At 40.9% G+C, this 27,073-nt stretch overlaps 1 protein-coding gene across 5 annotated transcripts in view; it reads right to left on the bottom strand.

Moving 5' to 3' along the window:
• Positions 1 to 27,073, bottom strand: part of LOC129358778 (alpha-actinin-4-like) — a 59,394-nt gene that overhangs the window by 19,217 nt on the left and 13,104 nt on the right. For all 5 annotated transcript variants that reach the window (XM_055027917.1, XM_055027918.1, XM_055027916.1 and 2 more), the window contains exons 2-3: positions 4,666 to 4,780; positions 3,648 to 3,767 (exon numbers count right to left, since the gene is read on the bottom strand). In XM_055027917.1, the coding sequence (XP_054883892.1) occupies positions 3,648 to 3,767; positions 4,666 to 4,780 (235 nt within the window). The remainder of the gene's footprint in view (positions 1 to 3,647; positions 3,768 to 4,665; positions 4,781 to 27,073) is intronic.

Genomic DNA, 27,073 nt, shown 5'->3' with positions numbered 1-27,073 from the left:
AAGGCATGTCCCATCTAAAGTTATCAAAACGGTTAGTTTTTGAGTATGCTGAAGGGGGTTAGCAGGGGTCAAAGTTCACCTACTCCCCATAAAAATAAACTGCTATATCTCCTACACAGAAACTCACAGAGTCACCAAAGTTACTGTGATTGATCATCATCGGGTGTCCTACAATACCCTATGGTCGAATGATGACATCACTTAGGCCACGCCCCCTGAGAACAGGAAGTGTAATGTTTTACTGTGAACTGTCGCTATCTGACCCCTTTGACCTCATCAACATGAAACTGTGCCAGAAACAGAAAACATGTTGGTGTATTGAGGATTCCAACCCCGACCAGCTTCGATGGAGCAGGTGGGCGTGGTGGCGTGGCGAAGTGACCTGTAACGCCATCGCCATACGTTTGGCTCTCAATTCCACATTTTCGGGCCCAGCTGCTCCAAACTCACAAGGATGGACCCTCATCCACTCCTCGACAGGAATCCATCACAATATTTGGTGGGCGTGGCCTAATTTCTCTCTAGCGCCCCCTAGAAAATTTTAAATGATGAGCCCCAAGCCATGCTTTAACCTACAATTACGAAACTTTGTACACATGTGTACCATGTCAGGACTTACAAAAAAGTCTCTTGGAGCCATGGTCTAAACCCCACAGGAAGTCGGCCATTTTAGATTGAAGTTCAGATTTTGACCCCATTTTTGGTGTTTATAAACCATTTCAGTAATTCGCCACTTGGGGTCAGTATTGCTCCACAAATGAAACAGCAGATAAACAGGATGAAGAACAATATCAGTATTTCGCCAGTAGGTGTCAGTGTTCCTCCACCAATGACAAACAGATCCACGGGCATATGGGCATGAAAACTTTGTGAGAGCGTTGCCGTGAAATTTCTAAAAGGATAGAAATGTCTCATATAATTTTTGTTGAATTATATCATGCAGTAAATGTAGCGTTTTCTTACTTCTTACAAACCATTTCAGTAATTCGCCACTCTGAGTAAGTATTACTCCAACAATGAAATAGAGTGCTTTAGAAACACAGCTGAAAATGATGAAAAATGACAAACTGTAGTACTTCGCCATGTGCATACGATCGGCTGTAAATGACACGTGGATCATCCGACTGACGACAAATTGGATACGTATGACCTTTGTTGACCTCTAAAAAGAACAACAGCATTGAAATATATTTTGACTCCACTGCGCGTCCTACATTAATCCGCCAGCTATATTTCCTCGCTAAACCAATGAATCTGCACCACATTTTTTGCATCGTCAAGGAGCGACTCCGAACGCATCAGTGCGTACTGCCTGGTGGACGGGCGCGGAAACTGCGCAACAACTTCTGTGTTAGCACGTGGCCAGCGTTGATGGAAACTGAGCAACAGCTTCTGCGGTGCGGGCGGAGGTGCTGAAGACTGCGTGAGAGCTTCTGTGGTGGCTGGCGTGAGGCGGCGGTTGGTCGTACCCCGCGGTGGACAATAGGCCGGAGCGGCGCTTGGCTGCGAGGGCCGTTCGAGGCTGCTTGCAGCTTTAATTATGATTTATAGTTTCTCTTTCTACCAAAACCTGGATGACAAAAGTCTTCATTTTACACAAAATACCAAACATTAGTAGATGGTTGGTGCTTTGGTATCAACTAAACTTTTTCTTTTTTATTAAATGAGACTTTTAGGCTTCACAATTCATTAAGTCATTTCTGTTGTTTTGCTAATTAATTTTGAATATTTAAAATTTCTTCCTTTTCAAGTGTTAAATCTTCACTAGAATTTAAAGTTTATTGATCTTTGAGAATATGTCCTTGCGTTATTATGTATGCCATTATTACCATGATGTGACTTAAAAATGGTATCAAATCAATAATGTTTATTGCAATAATTTATCATCCAGTGAAATCTATTGTGGTACACCTAGCTGTTGTTGTATTTCTTTCTTATTTGAAAGCAATCAAATTAGTTATATTATTGTTTTAAAGTATTCTACTGTACATAAAATCTTAACAGGTTGAACAAAAAGAAACAAAAAAACATTCTAAGGCTTTAATCCCGTTGATTAATCGTTAGAATAATCAATTAGTAAAATAATTGCCAGCTGCAGCCCCAGAGGATGAAACAGTTTGTAACAGATAAAAGGTTTGGTCTGCAGGGGGATCTCGTGAACCAGATGGCTGATTTGCAGCGAGTCATCCTGTAGTTTGGTAGTTTGGCTCGAATTCCAGTCATAGTTCAAACAATCCTTTCGTGCTTTCGCCCATTTCATAGCAGCTTATCGGGCGTGCTCTCACCATCACCCGTCACCTGTGAACTCGACCCAAATACTCCTCATTGTGTCTACATTCCTCAGGTTTGCTGTCAGTTTCCATGTTTTAAATTTCTCTCCAAGCAGCATTCCTTCAGTTTCAGCAGCTGGACCCAAACTGCAGCAGCTCAAACGCAGATCTGGACCTTCCTTCAGCTTCCAGCTGTCATCTCGGCTTTTTTTCTCAGCCCGTTGTCCAGCTGGTGACCTTTAGACGGCTGCTTTCACAGGAGGGCAGACTCAAACTCTAGGATGAGCAGCCATGTTTTTTATGTTTTTTTTTGTTTCAGTATCAGCTGCATCATGCTGCAGGAATGTCGTGGTTGTCCTGGCAGAGTGGGAGAAAGGTCACCATCCCCTAGAGTTCGCTAAACACATAATGACCTCAGTGTGACGAAAAAGCCCGGTTCTGAATCTGTGGCATCACGCAGCCGAGACATTTAACCAACATGTCAGGATACAAGGCTGAACACAGAAATAATTACTCCAGTTTCCATATTAAGGGAAATGTAGTAATAGAGAGAAAGACATGATTAAATTAATCTGAATAACATCTTCACAGACTAAACCTCTTTCACATTTATTTGTATCGGCATGTTTCTGGTACGCCTGTAAAGATGACGCACAACCTGCACCCGCTAACAGCAGCGTCGGCCGACGTAGCCGCTTCGCTCGGCGGGTTAATTTCTGCTTCAAAACCATCTGACTGGACGCTGGATAAGACTTTTGTGTTCAAGTTGTGCTAAAAGGATTTAGCCTGTTAGCAAAGCTACTCAAGCCTAAAATAGCATCTGCAAGCTAAACATGTAGCCTCTAACGCTAATGTCTGCATCTATGGTCAACATTCAAAAGAAGCTCTCTGAATGATCAGAGCTTCTGAAACTCTGGAAAGAAACTTTTCTTCAATCTGTTGGTTGAATAATAGATTAAAAATAAATATCTTTGTTGATGGACTCTTTTGTCTATTTATGCAATAATTTAGCAGCAAAAAAGTTTATCTGAATTGAAAATGTTGCTTATTTTGTTCATTAAAATGTTATTAACTCATCACTAGAATTTATCCATTTGTGTTATATTGTTGGCATCATTGGTCCTCCGTATGGTTACATCTACCTTAAGTCAGACACAGAATTGGACCGACGTGTTTCCAGTCAGACCGCAGTAAAAATGAGACTTTTCCGAGCCGACTTTGAACGCAGCATCTGGACGCCGGCTGGATTAAAACCACAGACTGATTATCAAACTGTTTGTCAGGATCATTTATCAGTTGGTTCTGGATGTAAACAATCATCCTGGTGAATTTGGCTGGTTCCCTGGACGCCCCCAGACCTCCATCTTGTTTTCTTACCCTCGGCGCCGATGGACACCAGCTTGACTCCCTTGCTGGCGATGAAGTCCAGCGCTTTGTTCACGTTGTTGATCTTGTGGACCCTCATCTTGCCTCGCTCCGGCTTCGGTAACCGCTCGCCTGCAGAGACAGAGGACGGGGGGGTGAGGACGCGTTTCCGCACGCTCAGCAGAACGGCCGCTCCGTCAGGGAGGCTAAGGTTACCGCGGCGACGTCGGCATCACTCAAAAATGAAGTGCATGTGAGAGAAGAAGCCGCAGGGTTTCTACGGTTTCTGAACTTCTCCAGGCTGTCGGAGGAAGAGCTGGACGTTTCTCAGACTAAAAATACTTTATTGACCCCGGAGGGAAAATAAATGTTGTTTTAGCTCATTGACTCAGATTCTTTAAAGAGTTTTTGTAGATGGCTGCTGGCAGGAAAGATCTCCTGTAGCAGTATGTGTTGCAGCGAATCTGAAAAAGCCTCTGACTGAAGACAATCTGGTTTCCAAAAACTGTCTCAAGCTGTTTAGGAGTCCAACACAAATCTACTGGGAATATCATCCATCCGTCCATCCGTCCGTCCGTCCAGGTTTGGACATGGAGAAACTGGATACTGAATGGATGGATGGAGACCAGTCCAACAAATGAACTGGAAAAACAGACACATGATGGTGGATAGACGCACGGCTGGACAAACAGGCAAATGGTTGGATGGACGAATGCACAAACAAAGAAACGGATGTATGGATGAGAAATGGAGAGACCAACGAACTTTTAGATAAACAAATAAACGGTTGGATCGATGAATGGTTGATATGCAGATGGACTGAGAAAGACAGACGGACGGATGGACAGAAACAGTCGGATTGACTGGACATCTGCTGATGGAACTGAGTTTCTTTCCTAAAATAACTTCCAGGTTTTCTGGACGGAGCAGAAACTCTGACCGACCGGTGCTGGCGACCCACCAGGACCGTCCACCCACCAGGACCGTCCACCCACCAGGACCGTCCCGTCCCCAGTCCGGCAGAACTGACCTGAGATGACCTCCAGCAGCAGCATCAGTTTGAGTCCATCCCTGAAGTCTTCCTCGATGTTTTCGATCTGCGTCCCGGCTTTCCTCAGGTGGGAGTTGCACCACGCCGTGAACGTCTAAACAAAGAACCAGAATAAAAATGATCCTCCTGATTTCACACAACAATCTGACTTCTGAGAAATAAACATTTCACCAACTTCAGGAAACAACAAGTACAAATAAAAAGAAACGATAAACCAACAAACGCCACTGCAGAGGAGCAAACGCATCCAGAAGGTTTGATTAGTAATCTAGTAAACAAGAACATCTGCACATGTACTCCTGAAAAAATGTGTTTTAACTCATTTTATTTTCAGGCGGCTCGTGGAACGGCTGGAGCCACGATTCAAGAACAATAAATCCATCCGCCAAAACACACGATAAACGCCACAGGATTCCTCTCCCCAAAAAACATTTACAGCTTCAGCAGAAAAGCTTGCAAAGCAGCACTGCAGCAGAAACGCATAGAGATCTAAAAAAGACGACAAAAACATAATTTCAGCTTTTATTCCAGCTTAAAAATAGAAAAAAAACTGCTAAAAGGAGAAATCCTCCAACCGCTAAAATCTGATGCCACTCCATTTTTATTTACGTTTCATGAAGAAGTCGTGCTCAATGCCTTCAGAGGTTTTTGTGTCCTTTCCTTCAGCGCCCCCACAGGCCAGGAGGGGAACAGCTTGTTCAAAGAAATTCAATATAAAATGTTGACGGGACCCCGTGTGACCCAAACCGGGTCGGAAACAGAACAAGGACCTCAACCAGCAGCAGATTCTCCACAATGAAGTAAGAAACCAATAAAACCGACCAGGAAGCTGTTAGATCACGACTCTAAACATGCAGACATTTAAATTATTTCAGAATAACTAGCCGCTCATGGACTCAAACAGAAAACTTCTGCTAAACACGCAGCATTGAAAAGCTCATTTACTGTTTGGGTTTGGTTTCCCAGAATAAAAACACCTTCGCCCCCCCGCCATGTTTGTAATTCCTCCTGTTGAAAAACATTATGACAGGGTGCTGCTGGCCGCCCCGCCCCGCTGCCCACCGTCCCCCTGGGCCGGCGGCACAAAGCGCCCATTGATCCCGCTGGATAATAGCACCCTTCAGCCCAAAGCCACCGAGTGTGTGTGTGTGTGTGTGTGTGTGTGTGTGTGTGTGTGTGTGTGTGTGTGTGTGTGTGTGTGTGTGTGTGTGTGTGTGTGTGTGTGTGTGTGTGTGAGTGAGAGAGAGACCCCTCCCCCAGACCGGCCGACAGTCCAGCCTGTCTGTGAGCGGCCGGAGGAAGAGGAGGGTGGAGGGATTTTCGGTGGGCAGCGGTGGCAGGACAATGGTCCGCCCGCCTCAGGCGCTCAGAAACGGCAACAATGCAACAGGAAGTGGCACTGCAGTGACAGGAAGTTGAAGACAATCGGTGAAGATTCATTAATCAAAGTTTATTAAAAACTTCCTATTTATCATCAAGAAACTGCTTTCCGGTTTTTTCTGGATCTCACCAGCATGGAGATTTTTATAAATCCGTTTTTATTCAGAATAGTGACTCTACTTCATTTTAATCTGAATTTTGCTGAGCAGAAAGAGTTTCCTGCAACATTCACACATCAAGTTGAAGTGGCTCAACATTTTCCACTCATGTCCTAAAACGAACAATTTTAGTAAATCGATTAATCAGATAAAAGCTGCAGAAATTAGAACTTCAGCTTTTGTATGTAATATTAGAAATATGTAGATTCATTTTATTATAAACTTTTTATTGCATAAAACGCAACATATTTCTGTAGTGAACTTTTGATCAATGACAATTATTTTGACAACTATTGAAATAATCTATCACAATTTATCTAATTATTTGTTTCTGTGCTAAAATGTTTTCAGCCAAGTTTGTGATTTGGTTGTAGTAAAGTCAGCTTTTCATCTTTTTGATGAATTTCTTGACCACCATTTCAATAATCAATTAATCATGATTGGTTGTTTCAGCCTTTGGTTAAAGTGTTTCATTTATGGCAGGATCTACCTGTGAACTCCTACATGTCTGCAGAGGAACATTAGGGACGTGTTAAGGCTCGTTTTCCTGCAGCTGAAGGCCAAGTTGAGCCGATTCTTTGTCCTTCGCTTCATCCAACATCAGCGTTTGTACCAAACCCAGCAGAGCTCAGCCGCTCAACACACCCAGCCATTATGAAGCCTCCTGTGCAGACGCAACAGCGCCTTACTGTAAGAGCAACATTTCTGAGGCGCTGCAGTGATTTCCGTCTAAGCCCAACAGGCCTGAACATGCAGAGCTGCTCCCACTCTGGATCAACAGTCCCTCCATCATGTCGCCGAGTTTCTCTGACTGCTGCGCAAGAAAATGACTGATTTCTGGCAGCTTTTTCACAAGGTTGTGGATTTTCTAAGCTACATTTTTGCTGATCAATCGGAAGCTGATTGATCATGTTTAGAGCGATGAACTCTAAGGTGTCAGGAATTGACGCTTTGCATGCCTACAGCGTTTTTCAGGTGAAGCTGAGATGCATCAAGACTTTCAAAAAACATTTTGGACCTTTAGAGTTAAAAATCCATTGTAAATTGCGTTTTATACGTCTTGGTGAGATTGTTGCACATCATGCATCAACTCCAGCCAGGTGGAGACCTGCTGCGTGTCGGAGCGACATGTTGCAGGGCGATCCCAAACGGCGGACATGTTTTCATCAGATCCTGAGTCTCAGCATCCATCCCGTTCTGGATCTGCGGCTGCAAGTGAAACACGAAGGAAAAGCTCTGACTTTCTGCCGTGTCTCGTTCCGCTTCGGCCCGTTTGGGTTGGCAGAGGGAGGAGAGCTGAGCGTCAGGGGCAGCTGAGCGTCAGGGGCAGCATGTGACTGCGACCTTTGACCCTGGCATGCGCTCATCACTCATACGCAGCCTGTCATGTGATCCATCTGCTTTACGACGGCCAATCCCGCTCAATACGCCCAGCTCTGCTCCAGGGAATCTGCTCGCATTCACTTCCTGTTAGATTTAATAGGCTGCAGGCTGAATTAGAAAGTTAGCTGCTGAATCCTATTTAATCTGTCCAACTGTGGGTGCCGTGACCTCTGACCTCAGCCAAGAATAACGAGCTGAAGGACAGCAAATCTGGATCTGATTGTTAAGACGGTCTAGAGTGTGAAGCTCTTACGTAACCGCTGATTCCGTCAGGCTGCAACCGCCTCATAAAATCATTTACTTCTGGCTGTTTTCCACATCAGTGAACTTTAACTAGACACCTGCAGTTCCTCCAGCAGGATTAAGCCGCTTCGCTGTGGACCAGCAAACTGCAGGTTACAGGACTTCATCTGCTGGGTTCAACAGCTGCAGAGGCTAAATTTGTAGAGAGGAAGAAGAAAAAAAATCTTTCATGTTTCATTTAAAGTTCTTATGAAACTGGGTCAAACCTCTGCCTTTCTAAATTAAAAGGTGGCGAAGTTTTATTTTTCCTGCTGTCCGTGGCTTCAGTTTTATACGTTTTTATTCCAAAAGCACAGATTCCACTGCATCATGAAATGATTAATCGGATTAATCACAATCGATTATTGAAATAATCAACTAATTTAGTAATTATTGTTAACTGAAGTAAATAAATTTTAAAAATTGCATTTACTGACACAGAGCAGTAATTAGACACATTTTTGTAAAGTTCAATCTTCCATCCACTGTTGAATTTCTCAAACAGCAGGTTTGGTTTAATCTGGTTTGTTTCAGTATTTTATATTAAAATAAATCTGTTAAGCATTTTTTCTTCTCTGTACTGATGTAACTCAAGCATAAAGGCCTGGAATTCAATGTTTATTTTCTTGTTTTGAAAAGGAACTGAATTGCTCAAATGCATTTTTCTATCTATTTTTGATTTTACATAAAAAACTTCAGCGGTTAAAAGAAAACTGAGCAAAATGTGCTTTTTTAAAACCGATTACTCGCCAGGATAATCGATTACTCAAATAATCTTTTTCTGGGGCAGCTCTAGTCATGATGCTAAAACAGAGAAAAAGCTAAGATTGTGGTTTGATTCATCCTTTACAGAAACTGTGATGCGTTCACTGACAAACTGCTTTCATAATTTCATCATTCTAATCTTCAGACATTGCTTACCGCATATTCTTTTGGTACAGAATTACGATGCATCTTAATGATGCAAAAGTTTAATAAAACGCTTGAGGACATGTGGAACTAAATCGTATCAGATTTTTAGTGAAAAGTTTCTTTTTTCTTTTTAAGAAAAGTTGGGATCTTTTAATTTTTTGGAAAAATGACCATAAATCCTTCGTGCGTTTATTCTAAAACAAATCATCTGATCCCTAATCCACTTCCTCTCCGATCTGATGGGGTCAAAGGTTACAGATAAGACTGATATCAGATTAAAGAGACAAAACCAGGCAAAAAAGACACGACAGAGCAGACACACCCCTGAAAGTCCGTCACACGCACGCACGCACACACACACCACTCCTTGAACAGGAATGTACTCTAGTCACAAAAATCCAACCACCTACTCACACCTGCCACATGCTTGAAGCTCACTAATTTGTCCCACACCCAATTTCTCAACCCATCCGCCATGTTCGGGCTACACACACGTCATACGTGTGTTAGTGACCCACACACACACACCCACACACACACACAGAGAGATAAGGATGTGTCCTTCTAAGATTGGAAAGAATGAGCCAGGTTGACAGCTGCTGTTGCACAACCGCTGTGAGATCTTCTCATGACGGCAGCAGAGAGGGCGTGTGCTTTCTGTGGATCACACGCCTGCTTTTCCTCCCCGTTAAACACCGATGAGCTCATCAGCAGTTAGCCGCCTGCACCGACATCCAACTGCAACGCCACAAGAGCTCCTTCAAACGCAGGTCTGACTCAGCTCAGAAGGAAACCAGAAACTAGAGACCAGGCCTGAAATCTGGGCGCAGTGATGGACTCTGACACAAACAGCCACATGAAGACGGTTACAAAGACGGCCTTCTAAGAAAAACACCTAAAAAACATTTCCAGTACTAAGTCACTAATGTCCCAGTAACATTTAGACGAACTCATCCATGCTTTAGCTTCTACTGGGTCCCTGGAGCTCAGAGATTTTAATCGATTAATCGTCAGAATAATTAATCACTAAAAATAATTGATGGCAGACGAGCTGATCTCAACTTTCTACTTCAGTTTTAAACTTCACTTTGCTTTAATTTCTCTGTGCAAACGGCTAACATAAAACCCTCAGAGCGGCACACAGGAAGCTGGATGGCACCGGTGCTGTGACATCACCTTCCACCGGTTTGAGTAATGAGACATGCAGCGGCTGCATGTTGAAGCGCATCCTCTGCTCTGCAGCACTCAGGTTTGTCCTCTGAGGGAATCTGCCACCGACTGACCGCCCTCCTCCTCTGAGCTTACCTGGATGCAGGTCTGCACCCGCCTGCCCCACTGGGAACCAGTTTAACCAGCCGCCACCTGCCAGCGGAGGTGTGAGAAACAGCAACCGACGTCTCTGGAGCCTGTCGATCAATCACTCAAGTTTGTTTGTTTTCCAAAATTCAGCGTTGCATCATGAAAAGCTAAAAATCATCATCAGCACCTCGACTAGTCAGGATCTGCGTGGGAACGCCATGTTTTTGGGGAATGTGGCTCTTTAATGGACGACACTTTACAGCGTCCAGCGATTTGATTCTGATTTTTAGGATCATGATTCAATTCAGAAACAATTTCAAAAGTTAGTTTGTGTAGCACATTCCAGCAACTTTACACCATGAAAACAGAAAAACAAAACATTTCACAGTCATAGTTAGAAGCTAACAGAAGAACTTAAATCAAATAAAACCTGCAGATTTTGTATTGACCACTTAAAGCTGTTTTGTATTTGAAACGCATTCAAAGATACAAAACAAATTTCTGAAATAAAAAAAGACATTGTTTCCTGAACAGCATTCCTGAAAAGAACGTTTTCATTTGTAGCAAAGGATGAATCTGCAGAAAAATAAAATATTCCCAACAATACTTCTGCTCCACTCCGCATTACAGAGTTTGACTGTTGATTATTTTTGATTAATCAATTGATAATTGGATAACAAAAGGTGCTTAACAGATGTTTTTGTAAAGAATTTAAACCGGATGAAGTTAAAATTTCCACTTTAGGAATTCTGGGTTCAGAGAAAGTTTTTTTTTCTCTCCATCTTAAATGCAAAATGTATACATTATTTGTGTTGATTCAACGTAATGATTACTAAATTACGTGAGTTTGTTCTTTTAGCGAATTGTCTTTTTTTGAGTCTGTATACTCCAGTTAACGATTAATCAATTACTAAATTACATGACAATTATTTCAATGATGAATCTGATTAATCGTTTCAGCCCCAATTATACGTCAGAGATTCCTCTATTAACTGATGCGAGGCCTACTTACTACTTAGCAAGTGGAGATAAATATCGTTGTTTGCTTTTCAAATTTCATCACCAGATAATTTTAAAAAGAATTTCCAAGCCTTTTACCTTATCAACGTAAATAACTGAGGCATAAAAAGGTTCTTTGATTCAAAAGATAAACTGCAACATATACAGTAAGTTTCATGTTGGATCCCAAAGTCTTTAGTCTGCTGCCCGTCGGTGTGTCATTGTAAACACACTCTACAGAATCAGAGAAAAAGCAGATGAGACTGGTCACTAACTGTGACCCAAAAGTGATTTAAAATCAAACTTCTGCACCGTTTTTATGGTGCAGCTCAGCGATGAGAAAACATTGAAACCAAAATCGAGGAATTTGAAAACCGTAAAAACAAGAACAGCAGCGACAGTAAAAGTTTTATATGTGGACGATTTTGGCAGGAGGAACAACCTCAAGGAAGTTGGACTGGATCTGCTGCTGCACCAGACCGGGCCAAAACCAAGAAGTCCAGCTTCTGGTCCGGTCCGGCTGCAGAGCTCCTATTCTTAGATTAAATAAAGGGCTGTGCTGTGGATCACACAACCAATTACTATTAATGTTTCATCTTATTTCACCACAAATTACAATTTTTTTAACAGAAATTTACAGTAATTATGTCGTTATTGTTAAATCTCAAAAAATGTTTGTGTGCAAAAATCTGGTTCATTTTCTAGTGCAGATATGCTAGTGCACTTAAAAGAAGACGAAACTGACTCTCAGAAAAGTTTTCAGCAGGAAACAGAAGCTCGTTGTAAGTCAATATAGATGAAAAGGTTTCTGTTCACAGGCAGATTATTTCACAGATAACATTTTTCCCCATATGATCCTACCTACCCCGCCTTCTGCCCTAACTCTAACCCTTATCCTAACCCTTAACCTAACCTTTACCCTGACCCTAACCCCAACCCTAACCTTTACCCTAACCCTAACCCCAATCTTTACCCTAACTCTACCCGCCTCCTTAGCTGCTGGCTAACCATGGCTAGCATTGGGTTTAGCTGTTGTCAATATGACGCTAAATCCTAAATATACACCTGACATATAAAATAAAATGCATGCAGATCTTTGCTACTAATTGTCAACATTATGCCAATTAGTTTTTTGCTGTTGAATCCTGAAATATTGTTGTTGGTTGCTATGGCAACGACTCTGCGTGTAGCGTCGCCGACACCGAGCGTGAAAAGTGGTTTTGAGTTGTTCTTCTGCATTAAATTAATAATTGCTTCATTTCCAAATGAAACGGATCCATGAATCCATCAGTTTCAGTCGGTTTCCGGTTCCATCGCTGCAGCCTGGCTGCAAATGGCGACTAAAAGAATCGTGTTTTTGTCCTCCAGCGTTGTGCGCATGCGCAACATTTCCAGATGTAAAAACAACAACATGCGAGGGGTCAATAAGTGAAATAATCTGCCAAGTGAACTAGAACTTATCACTACTGAGGAATTATTCACTTTAAACAACTCCCCATATCTTACTCAAAGACCATCTATCAGTTAGTTTTGTCTTATTTCAAGTGAACCAAGACATTTGCAGTAGAAACTAAACAAAATACTTGGTTAGATTTTGTGTTTTCTCAGCACAGTGTGGATTTCACAGCCGGGTTCCTGCAGGCCCATTCAGACGGCGGCGTAACCGGATCTGCAGCTCGCTACTGTACAGCAGCAGTGCAGGAACGGGACACCGTCCCCCGCAGGCCGCGGCCCAACCGGCGCAATTTCACATCTGCACAACTCAGACAGCTGGGAAGGAGAAGAGAAAAACAGCAGAAATCCTGCAAAACAGAAAGACTCAGGCCGAAGAGAGGAGCGGCGGCGACCCAGAGCGGGGAGATCGACGCCCCACAGCAGAGCAGGGGTTGCTCCGGTCTCATTATCTCCTCAAGTCTGGACAGGTGATCATTAACATGTGTGCACAAACACAGAAACAGAGGGGGCCTCTGCTCCAGCTTCGTGTGCTGACAGGTAGACTGGCACAAACACACACAGGCGTAATTGCTGTGTACTTCTTGGCTGGCCTAATGCCCCTCAGATATACCATTATGTGAGTCAACAACTTAACACAGACTGTTTTCAACAAGCTTCCTCGCTCACTGAGGAGCCTTAATATAGCAGCCGACAGAAACAAAAGGGAAGGCAGGATGAAGAACTGCAGGGGAAATGACTGAGAAAATATGGAGATAAATCGTATAAAAGCACTGCAGCCGGAAACGGCGACATGACCTTTTCTCCACGTTTTTCCATCGTCAAGTGGAAAAAAAAAACATTTTTAATCTGCTTTACAATACAAACATTTATTTCAGTTGAAATAAATACACTTTTTCACAAAATGTAGGAGGGTGTCCAAGGTGAGGCCCGGGGGCCATTTATGGCCCTTGAAAGGATTTTGTTCGGCCCTTTCTGATGGTTACAAGCATTCAATTATTAGCATGCATTACTCAACAACTAGCATTTCTAGGCTTATTAACCACTGCATCACATCCTACATGTCTACTTAAGAGATTTTTGCTCAATAGTAGCATTAGGATGCTAATAAGTAGCATCTATAATCCAACTTGCACAAGAGTTGATGCCTGGTGCATCCAAAACAAAAATACTTTATTCCAAAGAAATGGACATTTTATGAATGAAGACAGTATCGTATCCCAGATGAGGCCATCAGTTTTTAGCAAACCCAGCTAATCCACATCATTTGCTTTCTCCGCTTATCTCTGAATCTATGTGGTTACAGAGACATTGGAGTAGGGGATCTGACCCCTGCCCAAAGTCTTTCTCTGCATCCATGACTTTGGGTTGCAGTTTAGGCTTTATTGTAGCTTTTGACGTCAGGTTGTAAAAACACCACCTTGTTGCCATGCTTATACATCATAACTGTCTAAAAGTTTGTTGTTGTTTTTTTAGAAAGGAACAAAAATCTGATGCATACACCTTGTAGAGTAGAAATAGTTTATTTTTCAAGCTAGCAAAAATGCTGCAGTCGCTGAATCCCATGTTTCATTTTTGGAAAATTCCAACTTGGCTCATAAAAAACAAAATCTAATCTCACATTAGTGCTTACGTGATGCGTTCCAGGTTTTATAAATTAGCATTTTATTCTCCACAGCTCAAAGGTTTAAACGATAAAGAGAGAAAGGAAATGATGGTGGGAGGAAAAAAGGCTAAATGTCAATAGAAGCGGTCATTTCTCCATCCATTTATGTCTCTTCCTGCTTTTGTTGGTCGCCAAGTCCTGCCAGGTCAAAACGCTGCGATTACCACAGCCAGCGTTTAGTCTGCATCAGCATCAGCGAGGTGGAGGAGGAAATGGCCTAAAACCTGAATAATACAACTTACAACACTCACCAAGAACCCGTCCGGCAGTCACCCCTTACGTTTACTCAATCAGTCACACGAGTAACTTTTTGAAAAAATAAAATAAAATTCTTGAGTATTCTTATTCCTCCATACTTTCAGTAATTTTATTATGAAGTATTTCTATTTTTACTTGAGTAAAATTTCTGGATTTTTCACCCACTGAATGAAAAACAAACATGTTTTAACCAGAGATTCACTCCTGCAGTTTTTTTTTAAGTTTCAGTTTTTTATTGAAACCGATTTGGGAAACTTTTGTCTGATTTTGTTCTGAACTAAGAGAAGCACTACTTCAACAGTTTTACACAAATAATGTGTTTTTCTGGATAAAAAGTCTATTCAAATACTGAGTAACTGATCAAATTATTAATAAACAAACCAAAATAGACTAGAGACTTCCTTTATTGTCATTGTACAAAAAAAACACAAGGTGAATCTTGACAACAAAAAATATGAAGTTAAGTGGAAATTTTAACTCATAAATGTCAAAAGTTGAACATTTTCACACGTTTTTTATTAAAAGAAACTGATTTGGAAACATTTAGTCATTTACTGTAGTTTTCTTCCATAATATACCAAAATTCTAACTTAACTTTGTAATTTGGTCTAATTATAATAAATTTAAGATCAATTGAATTTGATCAGTTACTCACTCCTTGAGGTGAACTGAAGTCTTGCTACATTTTACCTAAGGAAACTCATGTTGAAGTTGTTCTGCTCAGTTTTTGGGTTCTCTGCCCTCCGCCGGTCGCAGCATGAACATCCCTCTCCCATTTCTAGGATGTCGGCCATATTTGTGGCCTCTTCCCCACTGGGAGTGAATATTTCACCAGAACAGGAGGCCGCATCTCGCTGCTGTGTGTCAACAGAAACTGGCTGAGACTTGGGCAACGCAGCTTTACTCCATATCTCAGTCGGATGTTGCATAACTGTGTTGACACTGTCCACCGCAAAAAACCTCGCGTCCATTTCTTCACTCGGCCCGTTTGGTTGTTACGACGTTTGACCAGAGAATTTAAACATCTGCCAGAGGATTTTTCACCTGAATCCACTTTGTAATAAAAGGCTCAGCAAAGCAACTACTTTTTACTGTTTTCACCAGGAAACTAAGAGCTTAGAAATATTAATCCTTCAAAGAATGCAGAATCACAAAGGCTCTGGAGCTTAAGGAGGAAGTAAAAACTGAAGTTACCACCTTTTTCAATTCCTTTAGCAGGTAATGAGTGCAGCAGGGTGGCAATAAGCTGAGGAGTCGGTGAGGGTAAATAACATCTGAGCGAAAACTACATGAAAACTACGGAGGGTGAAGAGTGCCATTAATTTAATAAAGCTGGAAATAAATACATAGAATTAAAATATGCATCTCATTTAAATGCAATGATTTAGTAATTAAAGAAAACATTCATGTGCTGAAGCACATCATGAATTAATTAAAACTGTCAACTTTATCCATCAATCTCAGTGGGTGGGTTTCAGAGCTGCTTTTATAGAGACCCTGAAAATATTGACAGTCGTGCAAATTTGTAATAAGTTGTTTTGACTTGCTGTTTGAAACAGCCAATCAAATGTCAGGATCTCCCCTAATCCTGCCCACTGAGTTTATATTGTTTAAATTTATTCATTTTGTGCTTCTGCACAGGGACATCTATACTATAATTTATATTTCAAACTAAGTTTATTACATTTCTGTATTTTTTCAAGTTTAGTAAGTAAATGACATTTAAAAAATTATTGACAGTATTTTGGCACTCCTGACTCTCCATAGAAAATCAAAAATCTCCAAATCTGAATCCCTTTGAACAAGTAAAACAAAAGAGAAAGTTGATTTGTGTTGTTCATCTCTACGTGTTTAATTAAAACGGTTTTCTGTCATCAGCTGAATTTTTCTGTGGCAGGTTGAAGCAGAAGGGGATTTAATGGAAACAGGAAGTCTTCCTGGACTCAAGTAAAGAGGAGACGCTTTAAAACTCTGCGTGACTGAACATTTACTAAATGTTAAAACAGGCAGAGTACTCAAAAACTGTACTCAAGAGTAAAAAATATTTGATAAAAACTCTAACTGATCAAATTAATATTTAAAAATTACATTATTGGATATTTTAAGGACAAAACTGACAACTATTCATATTGGTAAAAAAAATTTAAATCAAGCAAAAGAAAAATCTAAATCAGTTTCAGTACAAAAAAAAAAAAAAAAAATTAAGTTTAAAAAAAAAAATAGACTGCAAGTGTGTGTCTGAATTATTGGTTAAAACATGTTTGTTTTTTATTCAGAGAATCCAGAAATTTTACTCCAAAAAGTTACTAAAGTAAATGTAGCGAGTTGCTACCAGGCTCTGCTATTTGTGGACATAAAACAAGCAAAGCTCAGACTTTTTTGCTGCAAAACTTTCACTACTAATCCTTTCCAGATGTGACTTTCCCTCCTCCGGTCGATTCGTCGGCAGAAACACGTTTTGTCGAGCGTCTTGTGCGGAGGACTCGACCCGTCTCCGAACAAATCAAACGCCTGGTTTTTTCACACTGCGTTCACGTCAGCTCTGCTCAGCGCGACAACGCCAGGAATGCGTGCTATGCACTTCCTCCCTGCAGCCCCTTCGATGCATCTTCTCCGGGACTGAGACCTCACTTCCTTCCTCATTCCATCACCATCATCATCGTCTGCTTGATCTCCGATCTTTGTCTCTTTTCACAAGCAGTCAGTCAGGTTAAGATGAACCATCTGTAGTCTAAACTATTGACACAGTTGTGCTAAATTACAAACAGTGTAAAATGAAAGCATACCCCTGTAACTGTGGGCCATTTGATTTAAACATGACCAGCTGGTTAAAGCAGTTGGAGAGGTTTTATTTTTCATTGATGCAAAGTTAAAATCGTTCTGCAATGCGTAGTGTTATGCACAACAGCAAACAAAGGGCAAAGGTCATGCCATTTTTTAATAACCACTTTGTTCTGTTTAATTTCATGGGAAATGTGACCACATCTGTCCCGTTGGTTTTAATCAAAAGACCTAAATCTGCGTTTGATTACATTTATAGCAAGCGTTTTAAAACAAAAAAGGTACCAAAATCATAATCTTGTTCATAAGAATAGACCAATTTACTCTTATCAAAAATAAAAGCTGCAAACTTTGGAATCTACAATGAGACCAAGACTATTTTAAACTCTAGGCTCACATGTTTGATTTGGTTGCATTTACCCAGAATGCCTTGCACTGTAGTCCACTTCCTCCTTCTGAAGCTTTCTCCAATCTGCTTGGTGTTTACATAAGCATTCGAATAATGATGTGTATCGTGATCGATATCAATAGATAATCTGTCCGATGGAGTATTCCCTGAGCCGCACAGCATTCTGGGAGACGTAGGCAGAGGACAGACTTTAGCCGCTCTCACAGAGATAAGCTAGGTTGGTGGGATCAACCATCTCACTCGCTATTCGGTTGCCTAGCAACAACCTGCTGGTCAGCAGGCAGTTTCAAGTTCTCCCCAAACTTCGGTTGCCTAGCAACAGCCCATTTAGGAACCTGTGCAGAAGCGGTTTCAAGTTTCCCTCATAACTGCTGAAAAATAAAAACTAACAAATGGAGTGAAAACTGGGTGAAAGGGCAAAGGTCACGCCATCAAGTTGGTAATTATTTTAGGTATTTAAAATAAAAAATGTAATAATCACCAATAGTCTGATATGAAATGTGTCTATTGTAATAAGTTTTTCAGCCATATTTTCCAGCCCCATTTTAAAGGCAAAGTTTAAAAATCTTTGTCCAAGCAGTAGGTTGTAAAATGATCAAATCAGTTTCCTGCTCATCTCCTCAGCAGGGTTAGTTAAAGGTCTGGTGCAGCAGCTTTAATCAGTTTTCAAAAGCTGCTCCAACTCCCAGCCAACGTATTGAGCTCACTGTTGGCGGCTCGCATCAAGTCATCACTTTTTCCCTCCTCAGCCAATCGACTGCTAAGTATTCCACTTCCTGTGTTTCAGAGGCACAGGAAGCAGTGGGAGTGGAGGATGTCCATGTTAATTCCCCAGGAATGTGGCGGATGAATCCCACTGTACAAGACGTCAAACATTAACGCAGGGAAACCTGGTAAAACTGAACATTTACAGCCTGTCCAATCATGACACATCTGCCTGAGCCCAATAACGAAAAGGCAGGGAAGTTCATGAAAGGGCGCCGCGCTGCTGCGAGTCGAAGGAGCAATCTGACTCGTGCAGAGAGCCAAGTGAGGTCAGGAAGAAATGCAAACTCCAGATGAGAGGTGAACAGGCTGCATTCAGGAGGGAGCCGGCGGCCTTACAGGCCAGGGGAAAAAGGAAAACATTTCTGCATTTCTGAGCCGTGTTTATGTATGTAGAAGTCGCTCAGGAAAAGAAACTACAAATAGAGCCAGACTTGCTTAAAACTGAAAACAGCGACTGTACATTGTTAATGATTACTTCAACTTAATGATGTGATTACAGATTACTGAACCACCGCTTTGAAAAGCTACTAAATCAAACGTTTAACTCGACACACGCTGAATGCTTGTCATGCTAATAATTATGTTTTTATGTGTTCAAACAGAAAACAGTTTCACTTTGTGGCTTCATCCAAACTCAGTCATGAGTGGTAAAATGCTAATTCATAGGATTCCCAACAATTCATCCAAACAAATTCAGATAATATAATGATCATATAGGTTATGTTTTTTTAAAATGACATTCTCAGTATTAATTTCAATAGCTAACTAAAATATTTTCACCAACAAATCCTTGGTAATCTGCAACCAGTTTAGCTACTAGCTGCCATCAGTTTTGTTACCAAGGCAACCTTTTTTATTTTACATCTTTTCCATTGAAAACACTTTTTAAAAAGCATTTTTTTAAAGTCAGTAGTTACAATCTTTTGAAAGCTTTATTCCTTCTGTTAGCAAACATTTGCTGATAACCACTGTTTTTCTTGTACACATTAAGCTAGCTGTCGTAATGCTAGTGCTAGCATCATAATGGTAGCGCTTCAACATCATTCTTAGCTGCTGTAAGTTAGTTGTGCTCAGTGAGGCGTTTAAAATGATAGAAGATGCTAAAGACTTGAAAACTATTTGGTCTTTGTTTTTATAGCCCAGGTTTTAAGCGATTTCTCTCACATGGACGGATGTTTCTATTCCTAAGTGATTGTCCATCATGGAAAGGCTAGCAGAATATTGTGACTGTTTTCACCCTTTGTGACTAACTCCTGGTTTCTGCCATTAGCCTGCACCAGAGAAAGACTTTTTAAAGCAACAGAGATTATGTTTATGTAATTTTCCTTCCACTATTTTCAAACCTCATATGCCGTCATTTCCTCTGATGCACTGAAAAATATCTTTCCAAGTATTTTGGTCTAGTTTCTAATGCAAATGTTTTAATTAACTTGAACTGAGAAAACTAACAAGCAACCTTTTAGGAAGATATAGGACCTTTTCTTAAGTCAGTAATTCCTTAATATTGATGAAAAAGTTATTGTTCCATTGGCAGATAAATTAGATTATAACGATATTTTTCCATGTTATCAGTGAAATAATCTGCCAATGAAACTATTTATACATCAATATTAAGGAATTTTTGACTTAAGACAAGCTCGTATGTCTTACTTGTAAGTTGGTTCCATTTTATTTCAAAAGTATTAGAAACCAGACCAGAAATACTTGGTAATATTTTGTGTTTTTTCAGCGCGTGCTCTTAAAGCAGACGTCTCCACTTAGTTCAGGTTGATGTTCAGTTGAAAGGAGATAGTTTGGTACAGTGACTGTTTAGCGAATGACTCTCCTGAGTTGACCTTTGCCTTTCCCTGACGTACAAGCCGACCCTTTCAGTTACTCGTTCTGTTCGTTTCCAGCTGTTTTCCGGCCGTCTCCAGTAGCCGAAGAGGTGTCCCTTTCCTTCGCCGGCTTGACCTCCCATTACGAAACCAGAACGGTTTAATCACTGAATGAGCTGAGGTCACCGTTATTACAGCACACACACGTTCCTCCGCGTGAGCGTGCCCCTGCATCATCCACATCAGGAGTTTGGCAGGTGCTAACAGCAGTTGGCAGCGGCAGGAGTCAGCTGTTAGAAAAACCGCTGGCTGAATCTTTCCAGAGCTACACGTCGGTTCTCTGGTTCCGTTCATCAGATTAGGCAGCAGAAAACAGAACCAGCCACCAGCCTCTCTTTGCTAGAAAGCAGTCCATTATCTAGATGCCAAACACATAAAGATCAGGTTGCACAGGAGCGCGGCAGTGACTTAAACTACAATTATTTTGCTGATTAAGATGGATTGGGGCAACAAAAAGTAGGTAATTTACCACGTTAGCGAAGTGCAACATCACAGAGCAACAGATTTATACAGATTACTTGAAGTTTTTATTGTGAAAGACGACAAAAAAAAGGTTTGAAGCTGGAAGTGACTCATGTAAGAACTGCCACCGAGTCAGTGACAGAAGAAAAAGAATCTGAATGACGATGGAAATGTATTTGGTGACAGCACATGTTTTTCATCAGGGGCTGTTCTGACTGCCAGATGTCTGCCGCTGCCAAAGAGCTGAGAAATCCTGGAAACCTGATTTACTGACATGTGAAAGTCATTTGGCCTGTTTACGTCGCTCCGCGCTGATTGTCCATTAAAACCACCTGATTAATCCAAACCGCCTCGGACCGAGAGCGACGCCGAGCCGTTACTGCGACGCCGCGATTAATCCAACCTTCTATCACCTGAAGAACATCTATAATGTCTCAGCAAGATGTAGAGAAACTCCTCCATGCGTTTATCTTTAGTGGCATTGATTACTGCAGCAGTGTCTTTACAGATCTGTCTAAAAGAATCAATCTGATCCAGAAACCTGCCGTTGGTGTTCTGACTAAAACCAGGAAGACAAAGCACGACAGCCCAGTCCTTCAGTCATTCCACTGAGCGAAGAGACTTTAAACCACTGCTGGTAGTTTATAAATCACTGAACGGCTTAAACATCTGCCGATGGACCAACCTTCCAGGCCTCTCGGTTCTTCTGGTTCTGCATCCAGAACCAAACATGAAGAAGCAGCATTCAGCTTCTAAGCACCATAAATCCAGAATAAACTTCCAGAAAACTGCAAAACAACTGAAACACTGAGTGAATTTAAATCTAAGCGCAGCTGATTAGAGTTGCTTTTGAACCGTAACAACTAAAGCAACCAATATTTTTATGTGCATCAACGGTACTTGGCAAAATGCAATGCCTCATTTACTAATGATGTCTTCTATGACTTTGTACTTTTGTGTTTTATGAGGTAAACACTCTGAAGTGCCTGGCTGCTGAAATGTGCCTTTTAAATAAAGTTGATTGATTGACTAACGTTAATCTGGGCGGCGTCTGAAAGGCACACCAGCAGAGATTAGCAGGAGCTGATGTGGTTTTACTGAAAACCGAAATCAGCAACTCATAATAATACAATGAAAACACTCATTTACTGAGAAACAAACACAACAGTTAGAGGCTCAAACTCTAAAAATGGGCATATTGCAATACTGGTTCAGCCAAACTGCGCTGCTTCCGTTTTCAAAAAGTTCAAAACGTCAGTTTTCTTTCATGAGTGACTGATAATAACCATCTGAAACCAGAAAGAGGAAGTTGTTGGTGAAAGAGCTGAAGTAATTGTGCTGAGAGCAGAACTGAGAAAGAAATTAACGTCCGTTTGTAAACTTGCACAATTTAATCTCATAGAAAATGCCTCATATGTAAAGGATACAAGTTTTCCTTCAACCTGATGACTCATGAGTTGTGTTTGCTGAAGTACAGCCTTAAACTCGTCTCCAGTGTAGAAATGGCTCATTAACCACATGGCTCACATTCACAGTGGCGTTCAAAACCAACTCATTTTCCATTTTCCTGTGAAAACAGAAAATGATGCGCTACTCCCCGAGTTAGCCAACAAAGCTAAAGATAACATTAGCAACCCAATGCTGAGTTTTAACATCAAAAACATCTAGAGTCATACAACTATCAACCAACAATCCAAGAACATAGCAATTTATACAAGGTGAGGAAAATAGATTTTTTATCTTCATGCACCAAAGTCTCAACTGAAAGAAGGATGCTAACAGCTAACATTAGCATGCAAATGCGAACTACAAATAACTGACTGGGAAAACTCCCTCCACACACTGATGTCAGACACGTCAGCAGCTCACGAGATAATCGCCTGTTAATGTCTAACGACCCAGAGATGCACTTTGGATTCATAAAATCTACGGTGTCCAACCAGTTTCAATATATTTTCCAGTGAACATCTCTATAAGCAGAATAAGTATTAAACTAGGCAACAAAAGCAACACATGAACCGTAAACATAAAAATAAGTTAACGTGCAGATGATTTCACATCTGGTAGGCTGTAAATTTGGTTTGATTTGGGACCAAAATACCAACTTTTATTATATTTTCAGCTGCACTGAGTAAAACTAACCAAGGAATCTGTTTCCTTCCTGGCCTGTGGGGGCGCTGCAACAAGAACCACTGAAAGAAATGACATAAAAACCTCTGAAAAAATTTATACTAAAATGGATTTTAGTGCTTCTAGGGTTTCTTTTTTGTCTTTGGTATTAAAAAAACAACCCGAGTGCATTTGTTTTGGTTGTTTTTACCCAGAATGCCCTATGTTTCCTGCTTTTGGAGCAGGAAGTGGAGGAAGCGGTCTCTGGTCCGCTTCGCATTCAAACTGAATGGGAGTTCACTGGTCCAGTCCAGAACGAGGTTTTCAGGTGGAGCAGTTCAATTTCACCTTCACACCTCACCAACTGAACTGGATTTAAACTCAAACAAACTGGAGTTGGATTAAAGTGAACCAAACAGAGCCGGTGTGAACGAACCCTCAGGTACAAATGAATCTATTTTCCACCATTTGGTCAAACAACATAAACCAGCGAGGCCAGGACTGTGTCAAAACGTTCCAGCGTACAGAAAGAAAGAGGAGAAAAGGAATTAGAAAGTAAGGCATAAAACTAAAACCTGCTTGGTTATTTCTGCATGCTGGGTATGACAAGCATTCAAACTGAAACATTCACGCTGGGCAGGGTTGCTTACTCCCAGACTGTGATGACAACCAGCATGTGCACACACCTCAAAGAGAAACAAAGGTAGCAAACAAAGGGCCAAAGTATTTCCACAGACAAGAAGAAAAGAAAAATCCTCAACATCTGATTATTCGTCTGGTTTGATCAAAGAGGAGGGAAAGTAAAAGGAAACAGTCGGATCTTTGTGTGTGTTGGAGAAAATGCGGTTGGACGGGAGTTGCAGGCCGGCCCAGTTGCCCGGCAGCAGAAGCATTGTCACATTAACAGCCTCTTCCTGCCCCTCCCCCTTTCCACCCGCCTGCCGCGCTTTTACCTTATAAGGCAGCAGTTTAAGTGGCTGTCGCCGCGACAACAGTGATGTAAGAGGCCGGCAAGGTGCGCCCCCCCGCTGACACGCAGGAGGAGCGTCCAGGGAAATGACCGACTGCCCACCTGACCCACATCCACCACAAGTTAGGAGCAAAAACTCCTCATGGTTCTCTGATAGCTGAAGGATTATTGCTCACTTCTTCTGCCATCTTTAGATTACCGTTCAGAGATGATCACAAAACTTCAACAGTCACTTATTCTGCAGAAAAGAATGATTATACAAGCTGATCCACTTTTTAAAACAGTCAAAATTATATTGTTTCTTAGCAGACAGTGATTATTATATATAGGAGACAATAACCAGAAAATATTAAGACCAGTGAGGGAGGACACAATGCAAGAGGGGAATAAGTTTAAATTATTAAAGTTTCTGTGTATTTCTGCTGTTAAGTTATGGAAAAATCTATGAAAGGATCTCAAACAAAGCAAAACATCAGACAGTAACTTTTTATCAGAGCTGAGAAAAACGATGTGGGGTTCCCCAAGGCTCAATCCTGGGACTCCTCCCATTTAATACATCACCAAACAGCTTCAGGTATTCTAGCTGGAAACTAGAGATCAGGCTGAACTCTGACCTGAACCTTCAGAGCCACATAAAGACAGTTACAAAGTCGGCCTTCTGTCACCTGAAGAACATCTCCAGGATTAGAGGACTAATGTCCCAGAAACTTCTAGAGATGAAACTGTTCATCTTTATTCACACTGATTAAAAGATTAGTCAGATGCAGACAGCAGCTGCTCGCGTTCTCACTAAAACCAGGAAACCACAGCTCCTCTGATCTGGAATAAACTTCCAGAAACTGCAAAACTGCTGAAACACAGTTCCTTATAAAAGGCTAAAAATCCACTGGTCTGGAGCTGCCATTAGACTAAAATAAAAAAATTTGCAGTTATTAATCGCATTCCAATATTTGTTTATGCTTGTTGTTTTTACATTTCCCTCATGCGGAGCACCTTTCCTGCTGAAATGTTTAAAGTAATAAACAACTTACTTTCACTATGTTTTCTGTAAAATCTCAAATCATGCAGCACAAATGCCAAAACAAAAACCAAAAACTGTTTTTTATATCTCAGGATTTGGAGCTGAAGCGTCTCAAACCTCAACACCGGCTGTTAGCCTGAATTTCTGTCTGATGAAAAAACAAAGCAGAGTGGCGCTTTTAGCTCCCCCTCCTTCCTGCTCCCCAGAAAGGGAAGCAGGAATGAACATGGCAACCTCAACATTTTTGTGACTGTGGTTGTTGCATTAGCTGCTTCTTCTTCTCCTTCAGCAGCGTTAAAAGTCAGACGGTGAGTGTTGACTTTTTGGCAGTAGCTGTGTGTAAAGTCTCTCCTTTAACTGTAATTAAAACACGAACATTTATGCAAATTGAGGATGTTTACAGATGGATGAAGTTGCGATTGCATTCCACGTTGCAGAAATAAGGTTTAAGTTGGGATTCTGTGAGGCCTCCAGAACGAGGAACAGCATGTTTGCTCCTCTGAGTTTCCGCTTGTTGACGACCCGTGCAGTAACATCCACCCCCCCGCTACCAAAGTTCAGCTTGGTCACACATTCCACAGCGCAGCCGGGCCTTTATGGTTTTATGATTCACAGACTTCAGTCAGCAGAGTGAGTGAAACGGATTCAAAGGCAAATCAGCATGGAAAGCAGCCATCACTCAACAGCAGGCAGGATGGCTAACGGAGCGAAGCCGCCGCCGCAGTTTAAATTAAACAGCTGCATGACTTTAGGTTTATTTTGTTACATTACTGCAAGTTGGACCAAAACAATTCATTGTTGTTGAAATAATCAACTATTATAAGTTGATTAATCTTACAAATGCAGTATTATGTGTACTGGAATATATATAATCAAAGCACGTCGAGCTCAGGGCAGAAATCAAGCCAAAGCTGTACAGATTTCTATATTTTGCATTGAAAGTGAAATTTAACTTTTTTTAAATTCTATGTCTTCAGTCAGATTAATCGTGATTAATCGATTACTGTAATAACTGTCAACTAATTTAGTAATCGATTAATCGCTAAGGTGGAGTATACAGACTTAAAAAAGACTTTTTGCTGAAAGAACAGAGGCGTAATTAACCCAAAAGTGAACAAAATGCATGCATTTAGCATCCAAGATTATGATCTGTAAATGTTCTACTCACAGCTCCTCAATGGGACAGTTTTAGTTTCATCTGGTTCAAACTCCAGCGAAAAAAGCATCCTGTACTTTCAATCACTGGCTAATCCAAAAATTGAAAGAAAAAAAATTGACCAGAACAAATATCAGAGGTATTTAGCTGCAAATGCATCACTAAAGAAATGCTGCAATAAAATGTTTATTTTCTCACTTAAATGAACTGCATTCATTTACTTCCAACTTTTAATGCATTTCTAACAGTGAGCAAACAAAAAACATCTGCAGGATGTGCAGGTTTTTTTATCCAATAAATTGTCTGAATACCCAATTAATCGTCAGAGTAACTAATCAATTACTAAAGTCATCCTTTGCCTGACCAACATCACATCTGTAACCTTCCTGTGAACCGTCATCGATCATGTGACCAATCAGATCGTGTTTTGTTCCTGGCAGTTCGACCACATCAGCCTGAAACTTTACATTAATGTAACTCAGAGAACCTCGTATTCCAGATAATCATAGATTGAGCTGAGAAAAACCCACATTTCCCCACATGGCTGCAGATGTGGGAGGGTCCATAAGATCCCTTTAAAATAAGCCTTATATGAAGAAAACCACCACTGCAATCTGGATTTGTGTTATTTGATGGATCCAGCCCTAAAGCAAAACAAAAGGCTCTGACTTTAAATCGGTCAGCTTAAAAAAAGGCACCAAGTTGAACGGAGGAACCCAAGTTTTTCTGTTAGTTTTTCTTGAAATGATGCATATTGGTGAGATGCACAAGATCGACAAACAACAACTTGACATAAAGACTCCGTCAGAAAAAACTGCATCCTTAGAAATTACGTTCTCTAGAAGTTACACAAAATATCACCAAGTAGTTTTGGTCTCATTTCTGGTTCAAATGTCTTCGTATATTTGAAATAAGACAAAAATAACTTACAAGTAACTTTTCAGTAATTATTTCCAACATTTTAAAAAATTACTTATTACAAGAAACAATCCTCTTTTAATCAATATTAAGAAGTTATTGACTTAAAACAAAGTTACTATGGGTT

Source organism: Poeciliopsis prolifica, unplaced genomic scaffold, assembly GCF_027474105.1.
Source record: "Poeciliopsis prolifica strain line A6 unplaced genomic scaffold, Auburn_PproV2 SCAFFOLD004, whole genome shotgun sequence".
NCBI lineage: Eukaryota > Metazoa > Chordata > Actinopteri > Cyprinodontiformes > Poeciliidae > Poeciliopsis > Poeciliopsis prolifica.
Note: the sequence above shows the minus strand (reverse complement) of the source record. Positions and strands in the feature narration are given on the sequence as shown.